The sequence below is a fragment of the Mobula hypostoma genome, chromosome 21 (genome assembly GCF_963921235.1).
Source record: "Mobula hypostoma chromosome 21, sMobHyp1.1, whole genome shotgun sequence".
In the NCBI taxonomy this organism is placed as follows: domain Eukaryota; kingdom Metazoa; phylum Chordata; class Chondrichthyes; order Myliobatiformes; family Myliobatidae; genus Mobula; species Mobula hypostoma.
The window spans coordinates 42,333,509-42,358,917 of NC_086117.1; the positions used below are offsets into that span (position 1 = coordinate 42,333,509).

Genomic DNA, 25,409 nt, shown 5'->3' on the forward strand with positions numbered 1-25,409 from the left:
ACACATCACCTTATGCGTGGAGAAAACAGCATCTCAAAGCCCCTTCAAATCTTTCCCCTTTCACATTAAGCCTATACCCTCTAGTACCCCAGGAGAAAATGATTGTGACTGTCCCCTCCTCATAATTTTATAATCCTCTAGAATAGCAAATCTCAGTTTTTGTGCAGAAACTGCGGGAGGAAGGTGGCTGGACAATGACATATCACTTAATTAGAAAAAGGGTAAGGTACTGTTTGGATCCCAATTGGCATGGTGAAGTGCGCCAATAGCATCTTGTGTGGAAAAGCTCAGCAGGGGTGTTGTCTGTCTAAAACGGATATGGTCAAGTGTTGTGGTAGTAGCAGGCAACCTGTTGGAATGGATTTCCATTTTGAAGCTGCTATGGGTAGGAATGGTAGATTTTATAGGAAGGATCATCAAGAGTTAGATATTTCAAAATGTTTCAGGAGAGAATTCCAGGATCTGGAGCCAGGATGGCTGAAGTTTCAGTTCAAAGCAACACACACAAAAGGCTGGAGGAACCCAGCAGGTCAGGCAGCATTTATGGAAATGAATAGATAGTCGAAGTTTTTGGGCCAAGACCTTCTTCAGGGCTGAGAAGGAAGGGGGAGGATGCCAGAATAAAAAGGGAGGGGAAAGAGGCGAGCTGGAAGGTGATCGGTGAAGCCATGTTGGTGGGAAAGGTCACGGGCTGGAGAAGGAGGGATCTGATGGGAGAGGAGAGCGGACCATATGAGGAGGGGACCCAGGGGAAGTAATAGTCAGGTGAGAAGAGGTAAAGGTTGGAGTGGGGATTAGAGGAAGTGGGGGTGAATTTGTTACTGGAAAGAGAAATCAATATTCATGCCATCATGTTGGTGAGTATCCAGATAGAATCGAAGGTGTTGCTCCTCCACCCTGAGAGTGGCCACATCTTGGCCCAAGAGGAGGCTGTGGACTGACGCGTCAGAACGGGAATGGGAATGGGAATTAAAATGTTTGGCCACCGGGAAGTCCCGCTTGTAGCGGACGGAGCAGAGATGCCCCCAGTTTACAACGGGTCTCATCAATGTGGAGGAAGCCACATCGGGAGCACCAGACACAACAGAAGCTCCAGTAGATTCACGGGTGAAGTGTTGCCTCACAATAGACGACGCAATTACAGTTGCCTGTCCTTCTGAAAGCCCTTGCTGGATACCACTCACACAGTGCTCAAGCAGTGAATTATTTTGGAGTGCAGCAGCTAGTAGATAAGCAGGCCTAGTAAGTAAGTGACATATGAATGATTTATTCTAGGCTTTTTCTGGCTGTATTGATTGAAGGTGAAATTTCAGCTAATACGGGATCTTTAGCAATGAGTGGGCTAATGTGATATCTCCAACAGTGCTGAACTCACTGAGTTCTGCAGTAATCAGTCAGCCTGAATCCAAGGAACACTCACAACACGCTGGAGGAACTCAGCAGGTCGGGCAGCATCCGTGGAAAAGATCGGTCGATGTTTCGGGCCAGAACCCTTCGTCAGGACTGTAGAGGGAAGGGGCAGATAAATCCAAGGAGTTACGAACCTGTTACAGAATGCTACAATATGGTACATGAGGATATCATGTTGATGATCAATTCTGAGTTGGCTCTGTGAAAGGATTATGGAGTCTGATGTATAATTTTATCCACTCCCACTTTGAAAGACATTACCAATCTGTTTTCAGTTTAATCAGGCAGACAGCACCACAGCACATTACAGATTGCAACAACTATCATCAAAGAAAATGTTCCCCTCTTCTCACCTCTGCTTCTTTTACCAATTACCTTTAATCTGATTTTTGTAGCAAAGTAGAGCAACGTAAAGGAGATTACTGGAATAAAATAATTAATTCTTCCAGCACTTCGCATGTCATGTGTAATTGTTTTCCCCTTGATTGTAGAGATGCTGATCGTTTGCTTGGCCTTCTGTGCCCTGCATCCACTAAATGTTTATAATATTTCAGGTTCTCAACTTGGAACAGAACCACTTGAAATCTCTGCCCAACTCGCTCACAGCCTTGGCCCAGCTTCAGACACTGAACCTGAAAGGTAACTGAGCCTGTGTTTAAGCTGTATACTCTGGTCAGGCAGTTGGATTCACTCCTAATAAAAAGACTTAAAAAAAAAAAGAAAGAAAGAAAAGGATTCACTCCTGAGTGCCTGAACTGGAAGTCCACTCTCTCCATGTCATTGTTCTCTAAGCATTTTGGTAATCCAGTTGGGTATGGAAGTGAATGGTATTTGGATTTTGAGTTGAGGTACCAAGAGGGGCCTATGAATTAATGATGTGGAGTTCTCGGAAGTGGGAAAGTACGCAGTTCAGTTGTTCTTGTTAGAGTGGTTAACGGGATGGTGAAAAGTGTATAGAGGTACAACTGGGAAACCGAGTCATGACACTTCCATTGCCCTCCCTTTGGCAAGGTACCAGGCTGCAGCATTCGACGATACCTGCCTCCTGTTTGCTAGTAAGGACAACAACAATGAGATGATGAGGAGGGACGGGCTGAAAGTTTGAGCCTTTGTCACCAATTTATCTTTGAGCTTCGGCTGTTCTACTGTATCTACTGTATGTGTAGCAGCTATGGGAATATCCCCTGTGGCCCAACACAGCTGGGTACTGAGTGATGGACACAACCACCCCCACTCCCAACAACAGATAGCTGCTAGTCCCTCTGACTGCAAAGTGAAGGCTGTCTGGATGCAGTTGAGTATATGGAGTCATGGAGCACTATAGCACAGAACAGCCCCTCTGGCTTAACTCACCCGTACCAACCAAGATGCCCGCCTAAGCTCGGCCCGTTAGGCCCGAGTCTCTCAAAGCCTTTTCTGTCCAAGTACTTGTCCAAGTATACCTGTTTCCCTATGGCCACAAACTTGAACTGCCAGAGTTTATTTGCTGTACAACCAGAAAGAGGTTGTGCTGAGTTAAGCGGGTAAAGATTTTATTCCACTAGCAGCCAAGGCCCCTGAGAGTTGTCATGTGGTTTCAGAGTCAGTTGATAAAGAGTTGGAGTTGAAAGTATACACATTGGTTAGCAAGGGATGGGCTAATTGGGAAAGGAGGTATGAGGCATACCTGTTAAGATGGGATGGGTCAATGGAAAGTGGGAGATATTGTCCCCTTCTCTAGATAGGGTAGTTACAAGGTGTCTTGAGGTGTAGTGGATTGGTTGGGAACATCAGGTAGTACTGGTATCTCAGCTTGGGTTGGTGCAGGTGACTTGAAGGCTGACTCTGGTTTGGGATGGGAGAGTATGATGGGGGATGCCCAGGTTCAAGGTGGGCTAGCCCCATTGTGAACACCCCATTTATTTTAACCTCATTGGCTTTAGGGAACCGGATCCGAAAGTTGCCGGAGACACTGAGTGGATTGAAGAGCCTGCGCACACTCGACATCAGTCAGAATCAAATCCATTTTCTCCCACAAGACTTGGCATACATCAGGACACTTGAGGTAATCCTAGTGGTCCGTCTTTTATCTTTTAATTTGTGCAGTGTTTTCTGTACTTGACCAAAATGTAAACACCCATTTATGGAACAGAAAAGACTGATGCCTTTTCTACAAAGAGTGCAAACACTGTAGAAACATTAGCTGCTCAGCCATCACATCAATGTCAAGAATGACATTTAAGCAGTTCCATTTATTGAGTTGTTTTCTCTAACATGCTAAATCTCGCTGGGACATTTACCAGTGTTGACAGGATTCACTGTAACAGAAGGTTAGCACATGTATTGTAACTGATGTGCCATAATTTATCATAAGAGATTATTAGTGGGGTTTGGATGGTGTGCAGTATTTACAAACAGTGTAACAGCCAGTGTGTAGTTCAGAGCAGTATTCTATTTTTGGACCTGATTCCTGTAATTACATATTGCTCACTTGGCAAGAAAGAATGATATTGGATTTACATAGTTTTACAGAAACTGAGGTGGCTAATTTTACCCACAATAGTGTTCTCAAATAGTTATGAATATTTAGCTAGATAAAGCTTCAGAGACATTAGTTGCGAGGCTAATATTGGCTAGGACACCAGAATGTACACTCGGAACTGTTTTGAATACTATGGGCATGCTGCGTTGGTGCCTGAATGTGTGGCAATACTTGCAGGCTGCCCCCAGCACATCCTTGGGCATGTTGGTCATTAACACAAATGGTGCATTTCACTGTATGCTTCCATGTACATATGATAAATAAATCTGAATGGGTGCTGCACCTTCTCCAAATCATTTGTTGGGCTACCTCATCCATTTTGTTATAGTTACTGAGGTCAGTTTAGATCCCTTATTTCTATTATTAAGAAAAATACAGTTATAGACCTACTTGTATTGACATACAATGTGAATGTCATTCACGTTGCAATTCTGTTAAAATGTCTGCTTTGGCTGTTGAGACAGTTGAGTTTCCCCACACCTTCTGATTCTCAAGCTATAACTTGTAAGCACTGACACAACTGTATCAGCAGCTTCTCGATACAAGATTGCAGCTGAGAAACATCAGACCAGAGAAATCTAAGCATTGCCAATCCAATTGGCTATGCACGTGGTTGCTGATCCTACATGAACTTTGTTTTATGCAGTCTGTAACCGATTCCCAGGCAACAGTTGTTCTTTTACAAACATTCCTTTCCTCCTGGACTAGATTTCAGTTTATTATTCGTTGATCCAGATAGAAATGATGTGAACCTTTAGATTAGATCCCAGCCTGTAACTCACACCGAAGTATCATTGGTTCTGGATTGAACCTGAACCCCCAGTTAAATCTTTGCAGAAATATGGTGTGTTATTGTCTGTAACATGGACTATGAATAAGCACACTTATCATTTATTTACAAACAGTAAAAGATTCTACCAAACATCTAATTCCCAGAGTTACACACAGTACAAGACTAGATATTCAACAAACAGATATTTGGCTAAGAGTGCACATGGGCTCCCTTAAGCCCGAAGCATACTTTCCCAATAGTTCTTCAGCACTAGTCGCGACCTCAGTGTGAAGTGGGCCCCAGGGATGAAAGAAAAGAGGCCAAGCCTCCTGCACGTGCTGTTCTTACACCCCTGAGGTGCCTGAAACTGGACATCAGTGCAGTGGCCCACAAGACAAATGATGGGAAAGATCTGTGCATCCTTCAAATGGGCCAATTGATGACCGGCAAGGCAGAAGCGGCTTTTGACCGACAAGTAAACTAAACCCCCACGTGACATTGTTGCAGTTCACTTTCTGCCTTGTACTGTACATCCTGAGGATTCCGTTTCCCTCTTTCTCCACCCCATGTTAAATGGTGTTCCTTTCTCTCTTCCCCCACCTCTCGCCATCTGGGTCGTCCAATAGTCACTCAGTCTGGATGTGGAAGACATGACCTACCCTCTAGCCAGTGTGTGCAGCAATGGAACAGAAGCCATCAAACAGTTTCTGTGCAAAGGTAAGGTTGTCAGAAATGGCTCCAGTCAGTGACTGGCAAATTCTTGTCAGATGAGCATTTTCTTTCCTCCTTCACTTTATGCTGCCCGGCACAATGAGAATATCACATATTACAAGGAACTAGTGCGTGGTTTCTCTAAACTGGGGGAGTGGGAAGTGAAAGCAGCAGGCAAGATGGGAAAACATTCTTTGAAGTGTTTATTTTCCCTTCACCATCTTCCTCTCAGTGAAGACCGAGGCATCAACACCAGCTTGACAGTTCATAATTAAAATATGACATTCCCTGGGGGACTGAAATCCCTGGAACATTTGGTCCATTTCTAGCCGAAAAGATGATGTTAATAATGGAAGAGGCTTGTAACAGTACTCAAAAAAGTAGTATGGTTAGGGACTGGAAGGGTTTTAGAATTCAATGAAGAATGACTGAAATTGATAAAAGACTTTCTGACACAGGAGCTTAAGGATGTGATTTTTGGGGAACAAGTAAATACTAATGAATAAATACTTCTGTCTTTAGGATAAAGTATACAAGGAACATTCCCCAAGTAGTGGAGAGAGCATTAGATAGCAGAGCAGAATTAGACCATTCGGCCCATTGAGTCTGCTCTGTCATTCGATCGTGGCCGATTTAGTATCTCTTTCGACCCCATTCTGCTACCTTCTCCCCATAACCTTTGCTACCCTTACTGATCAAGAACCTGTCAACCTCCACTCTAAATATACCCATTGACTTGACCTACACTGCCATCTGTGGCAATGAATTTCACAGATTCGACACCCTCTGACTAAAGAAATTCCTCATCTGTTCTAAAGGGAGGTCTTTGTATGCTGAGGCTATGCCCTCTGATGCTAGAGTCCCCCACTATAGAAACATCCTCTCAGCATCCACTCTGTCTAGGCCTTTCACTATCCAATAGGAGGAGATTGTCCCCTCATTCTTCTAAATTGCAGCATGTACAGGCCCAGAGGTGTCAAGCGCATCTCATGCAGAGGATCATTCTCATGAACCTCCTCTGGACCCCTCCGATGCCAACACATCTTAGATAAGGAGCTCAGAACTGCACACGTGTGACCAACGTCTTATAAAACCTCAGCATTACATCCTTGCTTTTATATTCCGGTCCTCTTGAAATGAATGCTAACATTACGTTTGCTTTGCTTATTACCTGCAAGTTAACTTTTAGGGAACCCTGCACTAGGACTCTCAAGTCCCTTTACATCTCATTTTTCCGAATTTGCTCCCCATTTAGAAAATAGTCTACACCTTTATTCCTTCTACAAAAGTGCATGACTATACACTTCCCTAGAGTGTATTACGTCTACAACTTCTTTGCCCATTCTCCTAATCCATCAAAGTCCTTCAGCAGACTCCCTGCTTCCACAACACTGCCTGCCCCTACACCCATCTTTGTATCATCCGCAAACTTGGCCACAAAGCCATCAATTTCATTATCCAGATTGGTGACATTTAACGTGCAAAGAAGAGGTCCCAACACTGACCCCTGTGGAGCACCACTACTCATTAGCAGCCAATCCTTTATTCTCATTCTGTCTCCTGCCGGTCAGCCAATCTTCTGTCAGGGTTAGTATATTTCCTGAAATACCATAGGCTCTTATCTTGTTTAGCAGCATTATATGTGGCATCTAGTCAAAGGCCTTGTGGAAATCCAAGTAAACAACATCCTCCGACTCTCCTTTGTCTGTCTTGTCTGTTACTTACTCAAAGAATTCCAACAAATTTGTCAGGCAAGATCTCCCCTTGAGGACACCATACTGACTGTGACATATTTTATCATGTGATTGGCATGATATGTCATTTAAGAAGTTGACCAGTAGCCTGACAGCAGAGAGGTAGTAACGGGGCACTTGGAAATTCATAATATGATTGAGAATAAACTGCTTGGATCTTTGGAAGTATGATGGCGTTTGATAAATGTACATAATCACATTGACTATGAACCCAAATAAACAGAAGTTGGTGAATGCAGCATACTTGAATTTTCCAAAGGCATTCAGTAATGAGTCTCATGGAAAGTTATTAGCAAAATGGGTTTCTTGAGATTTGGAGCAATTTCTCATGAGCTGTAAACAAAGAATAGAAATTGGTTGGGTTGTTTTTCAGGCTTGCAGATGATTGCTTGGGTCATAGTTAATGTGCAAGTTTTCCAGTGATGGTTGAGGTAAAAATTTGCCAAAGAGGCTGCAGAGAGAAATAGAGTTAAGAATATGGATGATGAAATATAATCTGGAGAACTTTGATTTTTTATTTTGGCCATAAGAATGGAAAAGTGGAATTCTTACGGTGTAATTGGTATTCTCTAGCTTAAGTATACCTCTTAATTTCTAGGGGATGCGTTTGCAAATTATACACCAAAAATTTGGCCAAGTATCTTAAACTGTCACTTTGTATTGAGTCAGAGTTGCACAAAACTTCTCATTCCTGTCTTTCCTTTTAATCTTCCAACCACTCACTCTACTTGTTTGCTTTTCATTTACATTGCCATCGACAGCAAATTGAATTACTTCTGGCAGTACTCTACTGCCTGATTTTTGTAACTTTTCCATAAACCCGCTAAAGCAGAGGATAAAATATCAATTCTTAAATGAGAAGTTGCAAGTCAGGTTGAAGTTGAGGAAGAGCTTTCCAGCTGAAGTGTACAGTGTTCGTGGAATTAACTTAGTGGGAGGAGACAGCAGTGGTGTAAATTAGCAGATCTTTCCTTGGAGAGTGAAACAAGGAACTGAACAAAATTCACCTTGTCTCATCTATCACCTGGCAGCAGCAGCAGCAGCTCCTCATCCTCCTCCTCCCCACCCCCACCCCTCTTATTCTGGCTTTTCCCCCTTTCCAGTCCTGAAGAAGAGTCTCAGCCCAAAACGTCAACTGTTTACTTTGTGTGTGTTGCTGTGGGTTTCCAGCATCTGCAGGATCTCGTGTTTATTATTTGATAATATTATCAAGGGGTCTCTGGACAAGGAGTTATAGTGACAGACTGCAGAGAAACAGACCCTTCAGCCTATCAACTCCATGCTGACCATCAACCAGCCTTTGGCACTGATCCTACATTAGACCTTTTTTTCCCCATCCTCCCCAACCTTCCATTTGCATTCTACCACTCACCTGCACACTCTAGGGGCAACTTTACAGTGCCCAGTTAACTGAAAACCCATATATCTGTGGGATGTGGAAGCACCTGGAGGAAGCCAAGCTGTTACAGGTAGAATGCATAAGCTTTACACAGACAGCTGTGGAGGTCAGAATTGAACCTGGATCTCTGGTGCTGTGAGACTGTGCTACAATTGGCTCCATCATTATGCCCCCCCCCCCCCCGCCCCCAATTGATATACTGAAATTTTGCAATGAATTTTAGTGTAGTGCACAATTAGGAACTGAAACATGCCTGGAATCTTGATTTTGTGAAAAATTAATGGAGTGGAGTCAACACGGATTTCCAAAAGAAAAGTCACATTGACTAATCTGCTGGATTTTCTTTAAGATATGGAATAAATAAGAAGTAACTGGATGTGATTTATTTGTTTTCTTGGAAAGCTTTCGATCAGCTCTCACACAGAAGGTTAGTTGTCAAAGTCAGAGCATGTGAAATTGGGGATAATATACTGCCACACACATAAAAGTTGCTGGTGAACGCAGCAGGCCAGGCAGCATCTCTAGGAAGAGGTGCAGTCGACATTTCAGGCCGAGACCCTTCGTCAAGACTAACTGAAGGAAGAGTGAGTAAGGGATTTGAAAGTTGGAGGGGGAGGGGGAGATCCAAAATGATAGGAGGAGGGGGAGGGATGGAGCCAAGAGCTGGACAGGTGATAGGCAAAAGGGATACGAGAGGATCATGGGACAGGAGGTCCGGGAAGAAAGACAAGGGGAGGGGGGGACCCAGAGGATGGGCAAGGGGTATATTCAGAGGGACAGAGGGAGAAAAAGGAGAGTGAGAGAAAGAATGTGTGTATAAAAATAAGTAACGGATGCGGTACGAGGGGGAGGTGGGGCATTAGTGGAAGTTAGAGAAGTCGATGTTCATGCCATCAGGTTGGAGGCTACCCAGACGGAATATAAGGTGTTGTTCCTCCAACCTGAGTGTGGCTTCATCTTTACAGTAGAGGAGGCCGTGGATAGACATGTCAGAATGGGAATGGGATGTGGAATTAAAATGTGTGGCCACTAGGAGATCCTGCTTTCTCTGGCGGACAGAGCGTAGATGTTCAGCAAAGCGGTCTCCCGGTCTGCGTTGGGTCTCGCCAATAGATAAAAGGCCACATCGGGAGCACCGGACGCAATATATCACCCCAGCCGACTCACAGGTGAAGTGTTGCCTCTCCTGGAAGGACTGTTTGGGGCCCTGAATGGTGGTAAGGGAGGAAGTGTAAGGGCATGTGTAGCACTTGTTCCGCTTACACGGATAAGTGCCAGGAGGGAGATCAGTGGGGAGGGATAGGGGGGGACGAATGGACAAGGGAGTTGCATAGGGAGCGATCCCTGCGGAATGCAGGGGGGGGGAGGGAAAGATGTGCTTAGTGGTGGGCGTAGGGAGCGATCCCTGCGGAATGCAGAGAGGTGGGGGAGGGAAAGATGTGCCCACTGATCTCCCTCCTGGCACTTATCCGTGTAAGCGGAACAAGTGCTACACATGCCCTTACACTTCCTCCCTTACCACCAATCAGGGTCCCTCCCCACGGATCTCCCTCCTGGCACTTATCCGTGTAAGCGGAACAAGTGCTACACATGCCCTTACACTTCCTCCCTTACCACCATTCAGGGCCCCAAACAGTCCTTCCAGGAGAGGCAACACTTCACCTGTGAGTCGGCTGGGGTGATATATTGCGTCCGGTGCTCCCGATGTGGCCTTTTATCTATTGGCGAGACCCAACGCAGACTGGGAGACCGCTTTGCTGAACATCTACGCTCTGTCCGCCAGAGAAAGCAGGATCTCCCAGTGGCCACGCATTTTAATTCCACATCCCATTCCCATTCTGACATGTGTATCCACGGCCTCCTCTACTGTAAAGATGAAGCCACACTCAGGTTGGAGGAACAACACCTTATATTCCGTCTGGGTAGCCTCCAACCTGATGGCATGAACATCGACTTCTCTAACTTCCACTAATGCCCCACCTCCCCCTCGTACCCCATCTGTTACTTATTTTTATACACATGTTCTTTCTCTCACTCTCCTTTTTCTCCCTCTGTCCCTCTGAATATACCCCTTGCCCATCCTCTGAGTCCCCCCCCCGCTTGTCTTTCTTCCCAGACCTCCTGTCCCATGATCCTCTCGTATCCCTTTTGCCTATCACCTGTCCAGCTCTTGGCTCCATCCCTCCCCCTCCTGTCTTCTCCTATCATTTTGGATCTCCCCCTCCCCCTCCAACTTTCAAATCCCTTACTCACTCTTCCTTCAGTTAGTCCTGACGAAGGGTCTCGGCCTGAAACGTCGACTGCACCTCTTTCTAGAGATGCTGCCTGGCCTGCTGCGTTCACCAGCAACTTTGATGTGTGTTGCTTGAATTTCCAGCATCTGCAGAATTCCTGTTGTTTACGATAATATACTGCCATAGATTTGGAATTGGTTATGGGACAGAAAGCAAAGAGTGGGATTAGACAGTTGACATTTTGGGCCAAGGCCCTTCTTCAGGACTGGAATGGAAGGGGGAGGAGCCAGTGTAAGGAGGTGGGGGAGGGGCAGACTTTCTCTTTGACACTCTCCCATAAAGCTGTGACTGGTGAAGCACCCAGGCAACGATTGTTGTATGTCCAGTCTCTCCCATCTCAGTCACTGGTAACTCCTCCAGAGTTGTCATATGTCTCTTGGTGGCCTCCCTCACTTGACCGCGTCTTGCACGGTCACTCAGTTTTGAGGATGGCCTGCTCTAGGCAGATTTACAGCTGTGGTATACTCTTTCCATTTCTTGATGATTTCTAGGGATATTCTGTGACTTGGAAAATTTCTTGTATCCATCTCCTGATTTGGGCTTTTCAATAACCTTCACATGGAATTGCTTGGAGTGTTCTTCTATCTTCATGGTGTAGTTTTTGCCAGGATACTGACTCACCAGTAGTTGGACCTTCCAGATACATGTGTATTTTACTACAATCATTTGAAACAACTTGACTGCACACAGTTTCCGTTTAACTAATTATGTGACTTCTAAAACCAACTGGCTGCACCAGTACGATTTGGTGTGAAATATTAAAGGGGGTGAATACTTATGCAATCAATTATTTTGTGTTTTATATTTGTAATTTATACAATAGTTAAATTAAATAAGTTGTTCAAAAATAGAAATAAGAAAGTGGTGACATAGTGTTCATGGCTTTAATATTCGTTCAGAACTTGGATGGCAGAGGGGAAAAAGCTTTTCCTGAATCATTGAGTGTATGCCTTCATGCTTCTGTACATCCTCCCTGATGGTAGCCATGACAACAAGGCATGACCTGGGTGATGGGGGTCCTTAATGATGGATGCCGCCCCTTTGAGGCATCGCTCCTCCAAGTTGCCTTGGATACTACGGAGGCTAGCGCTCATGATGGAGATGACTTAAGTTCAGAACCCACTGCAGCTTACTTCAATCCCGTATGATCGCTCCCCCCCCAACCATAACAGACAGTGATGCAGCCAGTTAGAATGCTCTCCACAGTACATATGTAGACATTTTCAAGTGTTTTGTGGTGATGTAGCAAATCTTCTCAAACTCCTTATGAAATATAGCCGCTGTTGTACCTCCTTTGTAGCTGCACTGATATGTTGAGTCCAGGTTAGATCCCCAGAGATGCTGACACCCAGGAACTTGAATTTGCTTGGAAGAGAAACGGAAAGATATGTCGGTATGGGAATGGGAAGTCAAATTGAAATGAATAGCCATCGGGAGATCCTGCCTTTTGTGATGAACAGAGTTAGGTGCTCAACAAAGCAGTCTCCAAATCTGTGTCAGTTCTCACCGATGTAGAAGAGACCACGTCAGATAGGATAGATATCCCTTGACAGATTCATAGGCAAAGTGTCACCTCACCTGGAAGGACTGTTTGGGACCCCGAATGATGGAGAGAGAGGAGATGTAGCTCTTGTCACATTTGTAGGGATAAGTATCAGAAGGGAGATCTGTGTAGAGGGGCAAGTGGACAAGAGAGTCATGGAGAGAGTGATCCCTATGGAAGGTGGAGAGGGGATGGAGGGAAAGATGTCCATAATGGTAGGATCCTTTTGAAGTTGCAGAGAATTATGGGCTGGTTGTGGAGGCTTGTGAGGTGGTAGGTATGGACAAGGGGAGCCCTTTCCCTGTGAAACTGGCGGGAGGCCGGGGTGGGGACAGGTATGCAAGAAATGGAGTAGATGAGCGTGAGGACAGCATCAATGATGCTGGAAGGGAAGGCTAGTTTTTTAAGAAAGGAACAGTTTAGATGTTCTAAAATGGAAAGCCTCATCCTGAGGACAGATGTGGCAGAGACAGGAACTGAGAAAAGGGAATAGCATTTTTACAAATGACAGGGTGGGAAGAGGTGTAGTCAAGATAACTGTGATAGTCAATAAGTTTGTAAAAAGTGTCAGTGTAAAGTCTGTGTCAAGAGATGGAGTCAGAAAGGAGAGAGAGGTGTCAGAAATGGAGCAAGTGAATTTAAAGGCGGGGTGGAAGTTGGAGGCAAATTTGATGAAATTGATGAGCTCATCATAAGTTCAGGAGGCAGTACCGATGCAGTCATCGATGTTGCGCCAAAAGAATTGGTGAGCATTACCGGTGTAGGCTTGGAACGTGGACTGTTCCACGTAACCGACTTTGCCAGTGGTTTAGCTGAAAGACTGAAGGGTTGTACTTCCAAGTTTGATGATTTTAAAGCGGACAGAGTGTGCAAAAGAATGTAAGGAAGTGGCAAGGGAATGTGGACATCTACATGAGTGATTGGGGATATGGAATAGTTCATGTTTTCTCATGGAGGCTATTCAGCCCATCGGATCTGTGCCAGGTTTGGCATTTCTACTGATCCTATTTCCACACAAATTCCCATGTAAATATCATTTACATCAACACCCTGAATCTCCTACCAGCCACCCACACGGAGTAGTGTAGGCAGCCAGCACCTCTTTGGAATGCAGGAGAAAACTGGATCTCAGGAAACCCACATGGTAACAGGAAAAATGGAGAGGTGATAGAACAGTGCTGAATGTGCTGCTGAGGTAGATCAACTGTGATGATGAACGGTAGGGCAGACTCAAAGGTCAGACAGTTCTGAAAGACTTCACTAATCTTTCTACCCTGCTCTATCGATTTGTCCTTTAATTTTAACTTTCTTTGTATTACCTCCCCACCCCTCACCTCTTTTGATCATCCCTAATCTGTCATATATTTATATATCTGGTCCCTTAGAAAACCTTCCAGTAATTTACACACTACTGTTGTCAGATTTACTGGCCTATAATCTCCCAGCTTATTCTCAGAGCCTTTCTTAAACAGTGGAACATTAGCTATCCTCCAGTCCTCCAGTACCTCACTCATGGCAAATGGCATTTTAAATACCTCTGCAGAGGTAGTTTTTGCACTAGCTTCCCTCAAGGTCCAAAAGAACATCTTTTCAGGCCCTGGGAATATATCCACCCTAATTTTCCTCAAGACACCAAGTACCTCCTCCCTGTGTAATCCATATATAGTCCATGACCCCACTAAACAAATGATCTGAATGTAATTTGTTCCTTCTTTGTAAAATCGCCCATTCAGTCCTAACCCACCCTCTCCCATGAATCCTGCTGGAAAATGTTTTTCGCTGGAATGGTTCTTGACAAAAATCTTAGGTTATACTGTCTTGCCTCTTTCCCCTCAGTGAATGACATACTCACGTGTGTAATAAGTTAAAAGGATCTATAGAGAGATGTCTAGATTAAACCCTAGGTCTAAACTGGCCAGGATATGTGCTTCATAGTGAATGTGCTAGGATAAGTTGGTTTTCTCTGCTTCCTTTCTAGAGCTCAGGATCGAGTACATGCCTCCATCTCAGTATCTGCTTCCAGTGCTTGAGAGTGATGGGCACATGCCAGACAGTGACAACGTTGACGGCACGTTCCAACAGCAGGTGATGGAGGCGGAGAAGTGGCAGGTAAGGGGTGCAGGAATTGTGGCTTCAGGTTGTAAACTCAGCTCAGTGATGAACTATGTAAGTTCTCTCGTTATCATTGTTGCAACCGAACAGAGTACAACCACGTATCCTCCATCAGCTGATACGGTTATCACATTCCCGGATGAAGAGTGTGCTCATGAATACATGGATGTATCCAGCCTGATCTGGCCCTGAACACATTACAGGTTAAACTGGATTATTATAGCACACTACACCCTGAATCTCCTACCAGCCACCCACATGGTATAGTGTACGGTAGCCAGCACTCCTTTGGAATGCAGGAGAAAACTGGATCTGGGGAAACCCACATGGTAACAGGAAAAACAGAGAGGTGATGGAACAACATACATCAAAGTTGCTGGTGAACGCAGCAGGCCAAGCAGCATCTATAGGAAGAGGTGCAGTCGACGTTTCAGGCCGAGACCCTTCGTCAGGAAGTCCTGACGGTTTCTACTAGTCCACAAGGAAGAGAGTTCCAAAGCTTCACAGCTCTCTGTGAGGGGTGGGGGAAGAAATTGCCCCCATCTCGGTCTTTATTTTTAAAAGGGTTAATTCACAGAATTAACCATTTAAAAATAAAGACATGCTCGATGTTTTTGAAGACACACACTCTCAATGTTTTAGGAACAGTTTCTCCCCTTCCACCATCAGATTTCTGAACGGACGATAAACCCATGAACACTACCTCACTATTTTTTGTTTTCCTTTTGCACTAATTTATTTTTATATACATTTCTTATTATAATTTATAGTATATTTTATGTACAGGTGTCCCCCGCTTTTCAAACGTTGGCTTTACAAAACCTCACTGTTAGGAAAAAAAAATTCAGCACGTGAAAAAGTCAGTGCGCGATAAAAGGCAGTGCGCCCCGAGCAGTCGCTCTCCCCCGGATTCGGAACTGCTTTGCTTTAACACGTGCCTGTGAGCAGCCGTTTGCAAGATGAGTTCTATGGTATTGGAAAAGCCTGAAAGAGCTCGTAAGGGTGTTCACTTACGGTAAAACTAGACATAATTAAGCGTTTTGATCGTGGTGAACGAAGTAAGGACAACGTGAGTTTGGCTTGTGGAAGCTGACGAATATGATGTTGAAGAGGTTTTGGCATCCCATGACCAAGAACTGACAGATGAAGAGCTGATGCAATTGGAAGAAAAAAGGATAACAATCGAAACCGAATGAGTAATGATAAAGTACGACTTTAATTTTGAAAGGGTACGTCGATTTAGGGGATATTTGCAGGATGGTTTGAGTCCTTATTAAAGAACTGTGTGATAGAAAAATGAGCGAGGCTCAGCAGTCAAGCAAGCCTTCCACATCAGCCACAGCAGACGACGAACCTCGACCTTCGACATCGAGGCGGGCAGAGATAGAAGATGAGCTGTCTGCTCTAATGGAAACAGGCGACGAGATGACACCCCAGTGTCCCACCACCCCAACCCCCAGGCCACGGACAGATACCGACTCGTGGAGAATGCAAAGGTAGCTGGGAGGCACACAGCACATCTTTAAGAAAAAAGCCAAAATAAACATGCTAATTAATTAGGTGCTGCCGACACGTAGTTGTCGGCCCAGATCAGAGACGACGCAATCGGAAATCAGCACTGATCTGGGCCGACAATTACGGGCGGCACCTAATTAATTAGCATGTTTGTTTCTTTTTTTCTTAAAGATGTGCTGTGTACCTCCTGGCGACTGCTGGACCCCTGCGTTCTTCACGGCAATGTGTCGCTCAGCAGCCTGGAGGGTGGGGGCCACTGCACCACCCAAACTCTGATGACTCAGTCTAACACACCATCATCCGTGTGCTCGACGCTGTCCTGATTCCCGTAAGTGATACTACACTGTACATACATTATTTCTACTTTATATAGGCTGTGTATTTTTACGTGTTATTTGGTATGATTTGGCAGCTTCATAGCTTAAAGGTTACTGGAGAGAGTGTTCTTGCGAACAGTGCTTGCATGAGATTTTCGCTTCGGTGAACAGTTCAGTAATGATTGTGGAAAAGTATTTCTACTTTATATAGGCTGTGTATTTATCATATCATTCCTGCTTTTACTATATGTTACTGTTATTTTAGGTTTTATGTGTTATTTGGCATGATTTGGTAGGTTATTTTTGGGTCTGCGCATGCTCACAAAATTTTCCCATATAAATAAATGGTAATTGCTTTACGACATTTTGGCTTACGAACCGTTTCATAGGAACGCTCTACCTTCGGATGGCAGGGGAAACCTGTATTGCACTGTGTTGCTGCTCCAAAACAACAAATGTCATGACACATGTCAGTGATAATTAGCCTGACTCTGATTCTGATTCAGAAGAAACAGCCTCTCCACATCCACACCATAAAGGACAGCTCAGGAGCTGGTATTCTGCAATCATCCACTCTCTCTCTCTTCTAAACTTCAGTGAATACAACCTAGGTAGTCCCTGTGAGACAATGCATCCTTTCCAGATAGTAATCTAGTAAGCCTTCTCTGAATTGTTCACAACATCCCTAAATAAGGAGACTTAATACTGCACACAGAATCGGAGACAGATCCCTATCGGTGCCCTATATAGCATTTCTGGGCTCTGCAAGTTCTCACCTTTTAGATACCGCATTGCTTTATTTTACATGTTAAAATACACAGTTTTATATTCTCCCATGTTTTGTTTATTTACTCACTAAACCTGTCCCCTGTTGTAGTTTCATAATGTCCTCTTCACAGTTGACTTTCAAACCTATCTTTGTGTCATTAGCTAACTTTGCATCTTTAATGTTTTTTTGAGCTTTTATACAAGTCATTTATGAATTGTAAAATGTTGAGCTCCCAGCAACAACAACAAACATATCACACATTGCATTGTGCCAACCAGAAAAAGACCCATTTATGTTCCAAGAAATTCTTTTTGTGGGAGACAATGGCCTGGTGCTCCTTAGTGGGGTCACGATCGAGGGGTAAATAAGAGGAGGTATCCGCGAGTTGTCGCTGTGCCTCGGCAAGGTAGAGGTCAGTACGCCAATTTATGTTCGCAGTGTTTCCTGTTAGCCAGCCAGTCTTTTATCCATGCCAATATGTTAATTCCTGTACAGAAGCGTTTATTTTCTGCAATAACCCTTGGATGTAACTTATCAAATACCTTCTGTAGATTGAAGTACATCTACCAGTTCTGCTTTATCCACATCCCATTACTTTTACAAAGTTCTTCAATAAAGTGGTCAAACATTATTTACACTTCACAAAATCCCATGGACATTGGCCAGTTACCTTGATTTTGTTTTGGAAGTGCCTTACTTGTAACATCTTTGATAATAGGTTCTAACATTTTTGCTATGATGATGAGGTTTCTGCTCTCATTCATTCTCCCTTTTTGAATAAAGTAATTACATTGTTCTTATCCAATGTTATGACACCTTCCCAGATTCTAGTAAATTTGGAAAATAATAGTAGAACATCATTTATTTCACCCGCCATTCTTTTCTTATAAAACCTTAGGACGATATCCACCATGACCTGGAGATTTATCAGTCCACAGCTCCAGCAATTTGCTCAGTACCACTTCTCCAGGGATATCCTTATGGAACTCACACAAAATACTGGAGGAACTCAGCAGGCCAGGTAGCATCTATGGAAAAGAGAAAACAATCGATCTCAGGTCCTAATGAAGGGTCTTGGCCCAAAATGTCAACTATTTACTCTTTTCCATAAATGATGCCTGGCCTGCTGAGCTCCTCCAGCATTTTACGTGTGTTGCTTTCGATTTGCAGAGCCTGCAGATCTTGTCATGTTTGTCCTTTTGAAGAGACCAGAATTGCATCCGAGACCTATCCAGTCATTCGTAATTATTTGTGTTATATTTTCCCTTTGTGCTCACGTTTGACGGAGATGAATTCAACGTACATATCTTTTCCATTGTGTTCTATAACTTCTGAGTTGTCTCCTTTGCTGCCATGTCCATCTCCTTTAGTATCATCAGAAGGTTTGATCAATTAACAATGGGTTTCTTAGTCCAATTCATTGAAAATTTTGTGCTAATACTGAGCTTGGGAATACTCCACTTTGTCCTGTGTCCCACCTGATAGACCAGTATATGGATGTTCTCAGTCCTTCATCCAGAGCTATGGTTTACTCCTGTGTTCTTTAGCTTTAGCCATAACTTAAAACAACCGATCACATATTGATATTTATCACAGTCTACTCGGGATATCACTTACTCAACAAACTGCCACTGGTTTAGGATGGATAGGCTCCAAGAGAATCCATGTTATCTGGTGTTAATACATTTCTTTTGCATATATCTTAATTGTATTTAATAATTAATAATAGGCATCCGTTAGTCTCACGAGACCATGGATTTGCGCCTTGGAAGGTTTCCGGGGCGCAGGCCTGGGCAAGGTTGTATGGAAGACCAGCAGTTGCCCATGCTGCAAGTCTCCCCTCTCCATGCCACCAGTGTTGTCCAAGGGAAGGGCATTAGGACCATACAGCTTGGCACCAGTGTCATCGCACAGCAATGTGTGGTTAAGTGCCTTGCTCAAGGACACACACGCTGCCTCAGACAAGGCTTGAACTAGCGACCTTCAAATCACTAGATGAACGCCTTAACCACTTAGCCACGCACCAACACTTGTACTTAAAAGTTTTTATTTAAATAGGTGGAAAAAGAGAATGATTGTGCTGATCCTTATGTTTTTGATTGTATGTAGGCGGCAAGATGGGTTATTTGCTACAGAAAGAGAAGACACACAGGACTGTTTTTATCTGAACTGTTGAGGACTTGAGAGAGTCTGTTACAGGGACTGGGCATGTCCATCCCTGGATCAGATCTCTCAGCTGTTTCAGACCAGAGCTAAACTGTTTGATTGACTGGGTAGATGGATTAAATATTATCCTCTGAGCAGTCTTCTGCTTCTGTGGGCTCAGGTTATAGAACTTGAGATCCAATTACCTCCACCTCTGGCTCTCTGAAGCTGGACAGAATGTTTGATCCTGGGGAAGAAAAAGAAGGAAAGAAGATTTAATAACAAGGAATCTGAGCCCAGCGATTAATGTTTTAGTGTCCAGTGCTTCTGCCACATACATAAATCAATGAGTCTATATCTGACTTTCATTAGAACTGTGAACACAACTGCATTTTAGCCTCCATTTCTGCATCTTATAAACTAATCCAGAACTAAGGGTCGCAAGTATAAGATAGTCATTGAAAGAAAGAAAGAAATGAGGAGAATCTTTACCAAAAGAGCAGTTAAATGTGGAACTTGGTACCATGTGGAATTGTTCAAGTAAATGTTGTTAGTTACATCAGGGAATGCTAGTAGTTTCATTAAAGACTTTTAAAGGTTCCCACTTTGCAGTCAATTTGCACTCAATGTCAGTAAGATGAAAGAGTAGGACAAGAGAGCTTGAACCAATCCTCATTGAGGGATCAGAAGTGGAGAGAGTGAGCAATTTCAAGTTCCTAGATGTCAAGATCTCTGAGGATCTAACCTGGTCCCAACATATTGATGCAGCTATAAAGAAGGCAAGATGGCGGCTGTACTTCATTAGGAGTTTGGTTTCATTAGAGATTTGGTTTGTCAACTGAAACACACAAACTTCTATAGATATACTATGGAGAGCATTGTTACAGGCTGCATCACTGTCTGGTATGGGGGCAGGGGGGCTTCTGCACAGAATAGAAAGCAGTGACAGAATATTGTAAAATTAGTCAGCTCCATCTTGGGTTTTAGTCTCCGTAGTGTCCAAGACATTTTTAAGAAGCAGTGCCTGAGAAAGGTGACGTCCATTATTAAGGAACCCCTATCACCCAGGGCATGCCCTCTTCTCATTGTTACCATCAGAAAGGGGTTACAGATGCCTGAAGACACACACTCAACAATTCAGGAACAGCTTCGTCCCCTCTGCCATACAATTCCTAAATGGACATTGAACCCATGAACACTACCTCACTTTTTTTTTAATATATATTATTTTTGTTTTTTGCACTATTTTTAATCTAGTCAATATACATAAATAAACTTACTGTAATTTATTTTTTTTCTTTCTATATTATCGTGAATTGCTTTGTACTGCTGCTGCTAAGTTAATAAATTCTACGACAGATAATAAACCTGATTCTGATTCTAAAGCTCTGGTATCCTAAAGAACTGTGAATGCTGAGCCGTTAAGCAGATCCCACTTGAATCAGCAGATTTTCGGACAGTGGGAAAAAGCTGACCGAAGAGAGCTGCGGTGAATGACTCTATCCTGTACTCCATTATTGAAAGCAAATTGGGTAAAATGTACGAGGGAGAAAGGAATCACCAACACGAGAGATTCTGCAAATTAAAGTTCAAAGTAAAATTTATTATCAAACATGTCCCACATACAACCCTGAGATTGTTTTACCTGTGGGCGTACTTAGCAAACCCATCTACAGAACAGTCACTGTAAACAGGACCTGTAAACATCAGAAACTGTGCAAATGCAGATGTAAATAAATAATAAGCATGAAATAACAACATAATAGAGTCCTTAAATGAGTGAAGTTATCCCCTTTTATTCAAGAGCCTGATGATTGAGGGGTACTAACTGTTCTTGAACCTGGTGGTGTGAGTCCTGAGGCTCTTGTACCTTCTTCCTGATAGCAGCAGCGAGAAAAGAACATGGCCTGGGTGGTGAGGATCTTTGATGATGGATGCTGCTTTTCTATGGCAATATTTCATGTAGATGTGCTCAATGGTGGGGAGGGTTTTACCTGTAACGCACTGGGCTGAATCCACTACCTTTTGTAGGATTTTCTTCTCAAAGGCATTGGTGTTCCCATACCAGGCCATAGTGCAGCCAGTCAGCGCACTTTCCACCACACATCATTAGAAATTTGCCAAGGTTTTTGATGACATACTAAATCTCCGCAGACTCCTGAGGAAGTAGAGACGCTGTTGTGCTTTCTTCACAATTATATTTATATGATGGGTCCAGGACAGATCCTTTGAAATAGTGACACCCAGGAATTTAAAGATACTGACCCTCCCCACCTCTGATCCTCTGAAGATTACTGGCTCTTGGACCCCTGGTTTCCCTCTCCTGAAGTCTACTATCAGTTCCTTGGTCCTATTGACACTGAGTGAGAGGTTGTTGTTATTACACCACTCAGCCATGTTTTCAATCTCTCTCCTGTATGCTGAAGCATCACCTCCTTTGATACAGCCCACACAGTGGTGTCATCAGCAAACTTGTATATGGTGTTGGGGCTATACTTAGCCACACAGTCATAGGCATAAAGCGAGTACAGCAGGAGGCTAAGTACACATCCCTGTGGTGCTCTCATGCTGATTGAGAATGTGGAGGAGATGTTTTTGCCAGTCGGAACTAACTGAGGTCTATAAGTGATGAAATCCAGGATCCAATTGCACAAGGGGGTATTGAGGCCCAGGTCTTGGAATTTACTGATAGTTTTGAGGGGACGATGGTGTTAAATGCTGAGCTGTAACCAACAAAGAGCATGCTGATGTATGCATCTTGGCTGTCAGGATGTTCCAGGGCCGTGTGAAGAGCCAATGACCTAGCATCTGCTGTAAACCTGGTGCTTCGTTAAGCAAATTGGAGCAGGTCCAAGTCACCACTCAGGCAGGAGATAATCTGCTTGGAAATCCAGTGCAACACACAAAATGCCAGAGGAACTCAGCAAGTCAGGCAGCATCTATGGAGGGGAATAAACAAGTGGTGTTTCAAGCCGGGACCGTTCATCAGGACTGAAAAGGAAGGGGGCAGAAGCATGAATAAGAAGATGGGAGGAAGGGAAGGAGTAGAAGCTGGCATGTGATAGGTGAAGTCAGATGGGGAGGAGGGAGGATGAAGCTGGGAGGTGATTGGTGGAAAAGGTAAAAGGCTGAAGAAGAAGGAATCTGATAGGAGAGGGCAGCGGAGCATGGGAGAGAGAGATGGAGGAGGGGCACCAGGGGAACTGATGTGTAGGTGAAGAGAGATCAGAATAAGGAATTGAAAAAGAGAGAAGGGAGAGAGGGGTAGAAATTAGCAGGTTAGACAAATCGATGTTGAGGCCACTCAGAATATGAGGTGTTGCTCCTCCAACCTTAGTGTGGCCTCGTTGTGGCAGTGGACGAAGCCATGGACCAACCTGTTGGAATGCAAATGATAAGTTGAATTTAAATGGGAGGTCACTGGGAAATCCTGTTTTTTGTGGTGAATGGAGTGAAGATGCCCGACAAATTGCAGTCGGGTGTAACAATGTAGAGGAGGCCACACCAGTTACAGTAGATAACCCTGACAGACTCGTCACCTAGAAGTGTTTGAGGCCTGAATTGTAGTGAAAGAGGAGTAAGGGCAGGTGTAGTGCTTTTCACATTTCAGCCTGTATTGGAATATGAGAGCAGACATGTAGCTGGCTGAATGGTATGTTTCTCTCTGTAGTATCTGTATTTAGAGTGGTTGGAAGTTCCTCTTTCCCTTTTGCATTTTCATATTGTTGTAATTGCACTGGGTATTTCAGGAAAATATCAATTACAGTTTAAAAATATCAGCTAAAGTCTGTTGTGAAGAGACGCTTGAGGGATAATGGCATATTGACCAATTCTTTTGGAATGTCAAAAGGATTTGGTCAGGATGCTAGTTCCCCTTAAGTCCTGACCAAAGCCATGCTGATGAACAACTTCATGAACTCCATTCCCCTCCTTCAACATAATTCCACAGGAGAAGGCCATTTAGCCCATCTGATTCATGCTAGCCAGTAGAGCAATCCCATTGTCCTAATCCCCTTCCCAATATTTCCCTATATCCTTTGATTATTCCTCCCTTTGATATTTTGTGCCATTAACCTGTGTTTGGAATAATTTATCTTATAAGTTTAACATACCTGTACATCTTTGGGATGTGGGAGGAGACCAGTGCAGGGGAGGAAATGGACGTGATCATGGAGAGGGAAATGCAGACAGTGACCATAAGACATTGGAGCAGAATTGAGCCATTCAGCCCATCAACTCTGGTCTGCCATTCCATCATGGCTGATTTATTATCCCTGTCTTCTCTCCATAACCTTTGACATCCTTACTAATTGTAAGGGGATCCTGGAGGGCCCCTATTAACTGTTTGAAGAAAGAGAGAGATGAAGATTAATGGTTGGACTGTCACGTTCGGGCACTGGAGGTAACTTTGGATTTCTATTTTGGAGATAGCACTGAGCAGCTCGAAGGTTGCAGTGGTGACCGACAGCACATTATTGATGTTACTTTCAAGGACAGCTCTGCCTGCCTGCATTTCTTCACAGACAAAGGAAGGAGGGACTCTTTGAATGACAGGTGATGCTCAGCACGGTGAGATAAATAGGAGGTCTGATGATACAGACCTCACACATGATCTGGACACTGAAGGAGCATTGTTGTGCCCACAGAGAAAGTGGGTTTTGGAGGATTGATCAGGCGGATCGATCCAACCGCTCTTGCAGTGAAGGAGAAGGGTTTGACTGGTGGGGAGTTGTCTATGTGTCCACCCTTGCTGGGGTGATAGCTCCACCACAGGAAAACCGGTCCCCCTTGTTAAGTCACAGTCGGTGACTTGTAAAGGATTTCAGAGGTTGACGAGAAGATCGACGGCATCAGCTCACCTGAAGACTCAACTCACTCTCTCTCTCTCTCTCCATCACTATTCAACTAAATACCACGAACTGAACTGAACTTTACTCATCATCGTAAGACTGCATCTTTTTTACCCCTAGTCTTAAAGAAGCTTGGTTTTTCATACATATATTTCCACACTGACTGATACTTTTATATAATCATTGCTAGCCTGTTTGATTTATCTTCATTTATATTACTGTATTGCATAGTTACTAATAAATATTATTAGTTTATAGCAATACTAGACGCCAAAGTGTTTTCCATCTCTGCTGGTTCTTTATTCCTGTCACAGGGTTCATGACATAATAAAGGACCTATCAGCCACACCTTTAAATGTACTCAATAACTTGGCCTCCACAGCCATCTGTGGCAATCAGTTCTTCAGATTCACCACCCTCTGGCTAAAGAAATTGCTCTTCTGTGCTCTAAGGGACGTCTCTTTATTCTGGAGGCTGTGCCCTCTGGTCCTAGACTCCCCTACTATAGGAAACATTCTCTCCACACCCACTCTGTCTAGGCCTTTCAATATTTGATAGATTTCAATGAGATCCCTGCTAATTCTTCTAAACTCTGAGTACAGGCCCAGAGCCATGAAATGCTCCTCATACATTAACACTTCCATTCTTGGAATCATTCTCCTGAACCTCCTCTGGACCCTCTCCAATGCCAGCACATCTTTCCTAAGATAAGGGGCACAAAACTGTCACGATACTCCAGGTGAGGCCTCACCAGTGCCTTATAAAGCCTCAGCATCACATTCTTGCTCTTACATTCTAGTCCCCTTAAAATGAATGCTAGCATTGCATTTGCCTTCTTTACCAGCTGTAAATTATTGTTTAGAAAATCCTGCACGAGGTGTCCCCAGCCCCTTAGAACCTCTGATTTCTGAATTTTCTCCCCATTTAGAAACTAGTCTATGCCTTTATTCCTTCTGCCAAAGTGTATGGCCATACACTTTCCTACACCGTATTCTGTACACTACTTTGCCTACACTGAGGCAACAGCATGAATTGTTGCACAACTGCTGTTCTTAGCAGGTAGACTGTTCCTCTCTCCACAGATGCTGCCTGACCTGCTGAGTTCATTACAATATTTTTCAGATTTTTCTTTTTAGTTCTTCAGTGTTTTGATAACCATAATTTCTTACTGTTAAATCAGTCGGGGTTGTACCATTCTAGAAGTGTCAGCTTTTTCCACCCAAACATTCATCCCCTTTTCCTGGAGTCATGCACTTAACCAAGAATGACACCCAGCAGTTTTCCACTGTTGCACTCA

The 25,409-nt window shown here is 43.8% G+C and overlaps 1 protein-coding gene across 7 annotated transcripts in view; it reads left to right on the forward strand.

The window, feature by feature from the left end:
- lrsam1 (leucine rich repeat and sterile alpha motif containing 1) overlaps positions 1 to 25,409 on the forward strand; it is a 77,912-nt gene that overhangs the window by 17,568 nt on the left and 34,935 nt on the right. For all 7 annotated transcript variants that reach the window (XM_063073834.1, XM_063073835.1, XM_063073833.1 and 4 more), the window contains 4 exons: positions 1,965 to 2,049; positions 3,333 to 3,454; positions 5,330 to 5,420; positions 14,383 to 14,513. In XM_063073834.1, coding sequence (XP_062929904.1) covers positions 1,965 to 2,049; positions 3,333 to 3,454; positions 5,330 to 5,420; positions 14,383 to 14,513 — 429 coding nt within the window. The remainder of the gene's footprint in view (positions 1 to 1,964; positions 2,050 to 3,332; positions 3,455 to 5,329; positions 5,421 to 14,382; positions 14,514 to 25,409) is intronic.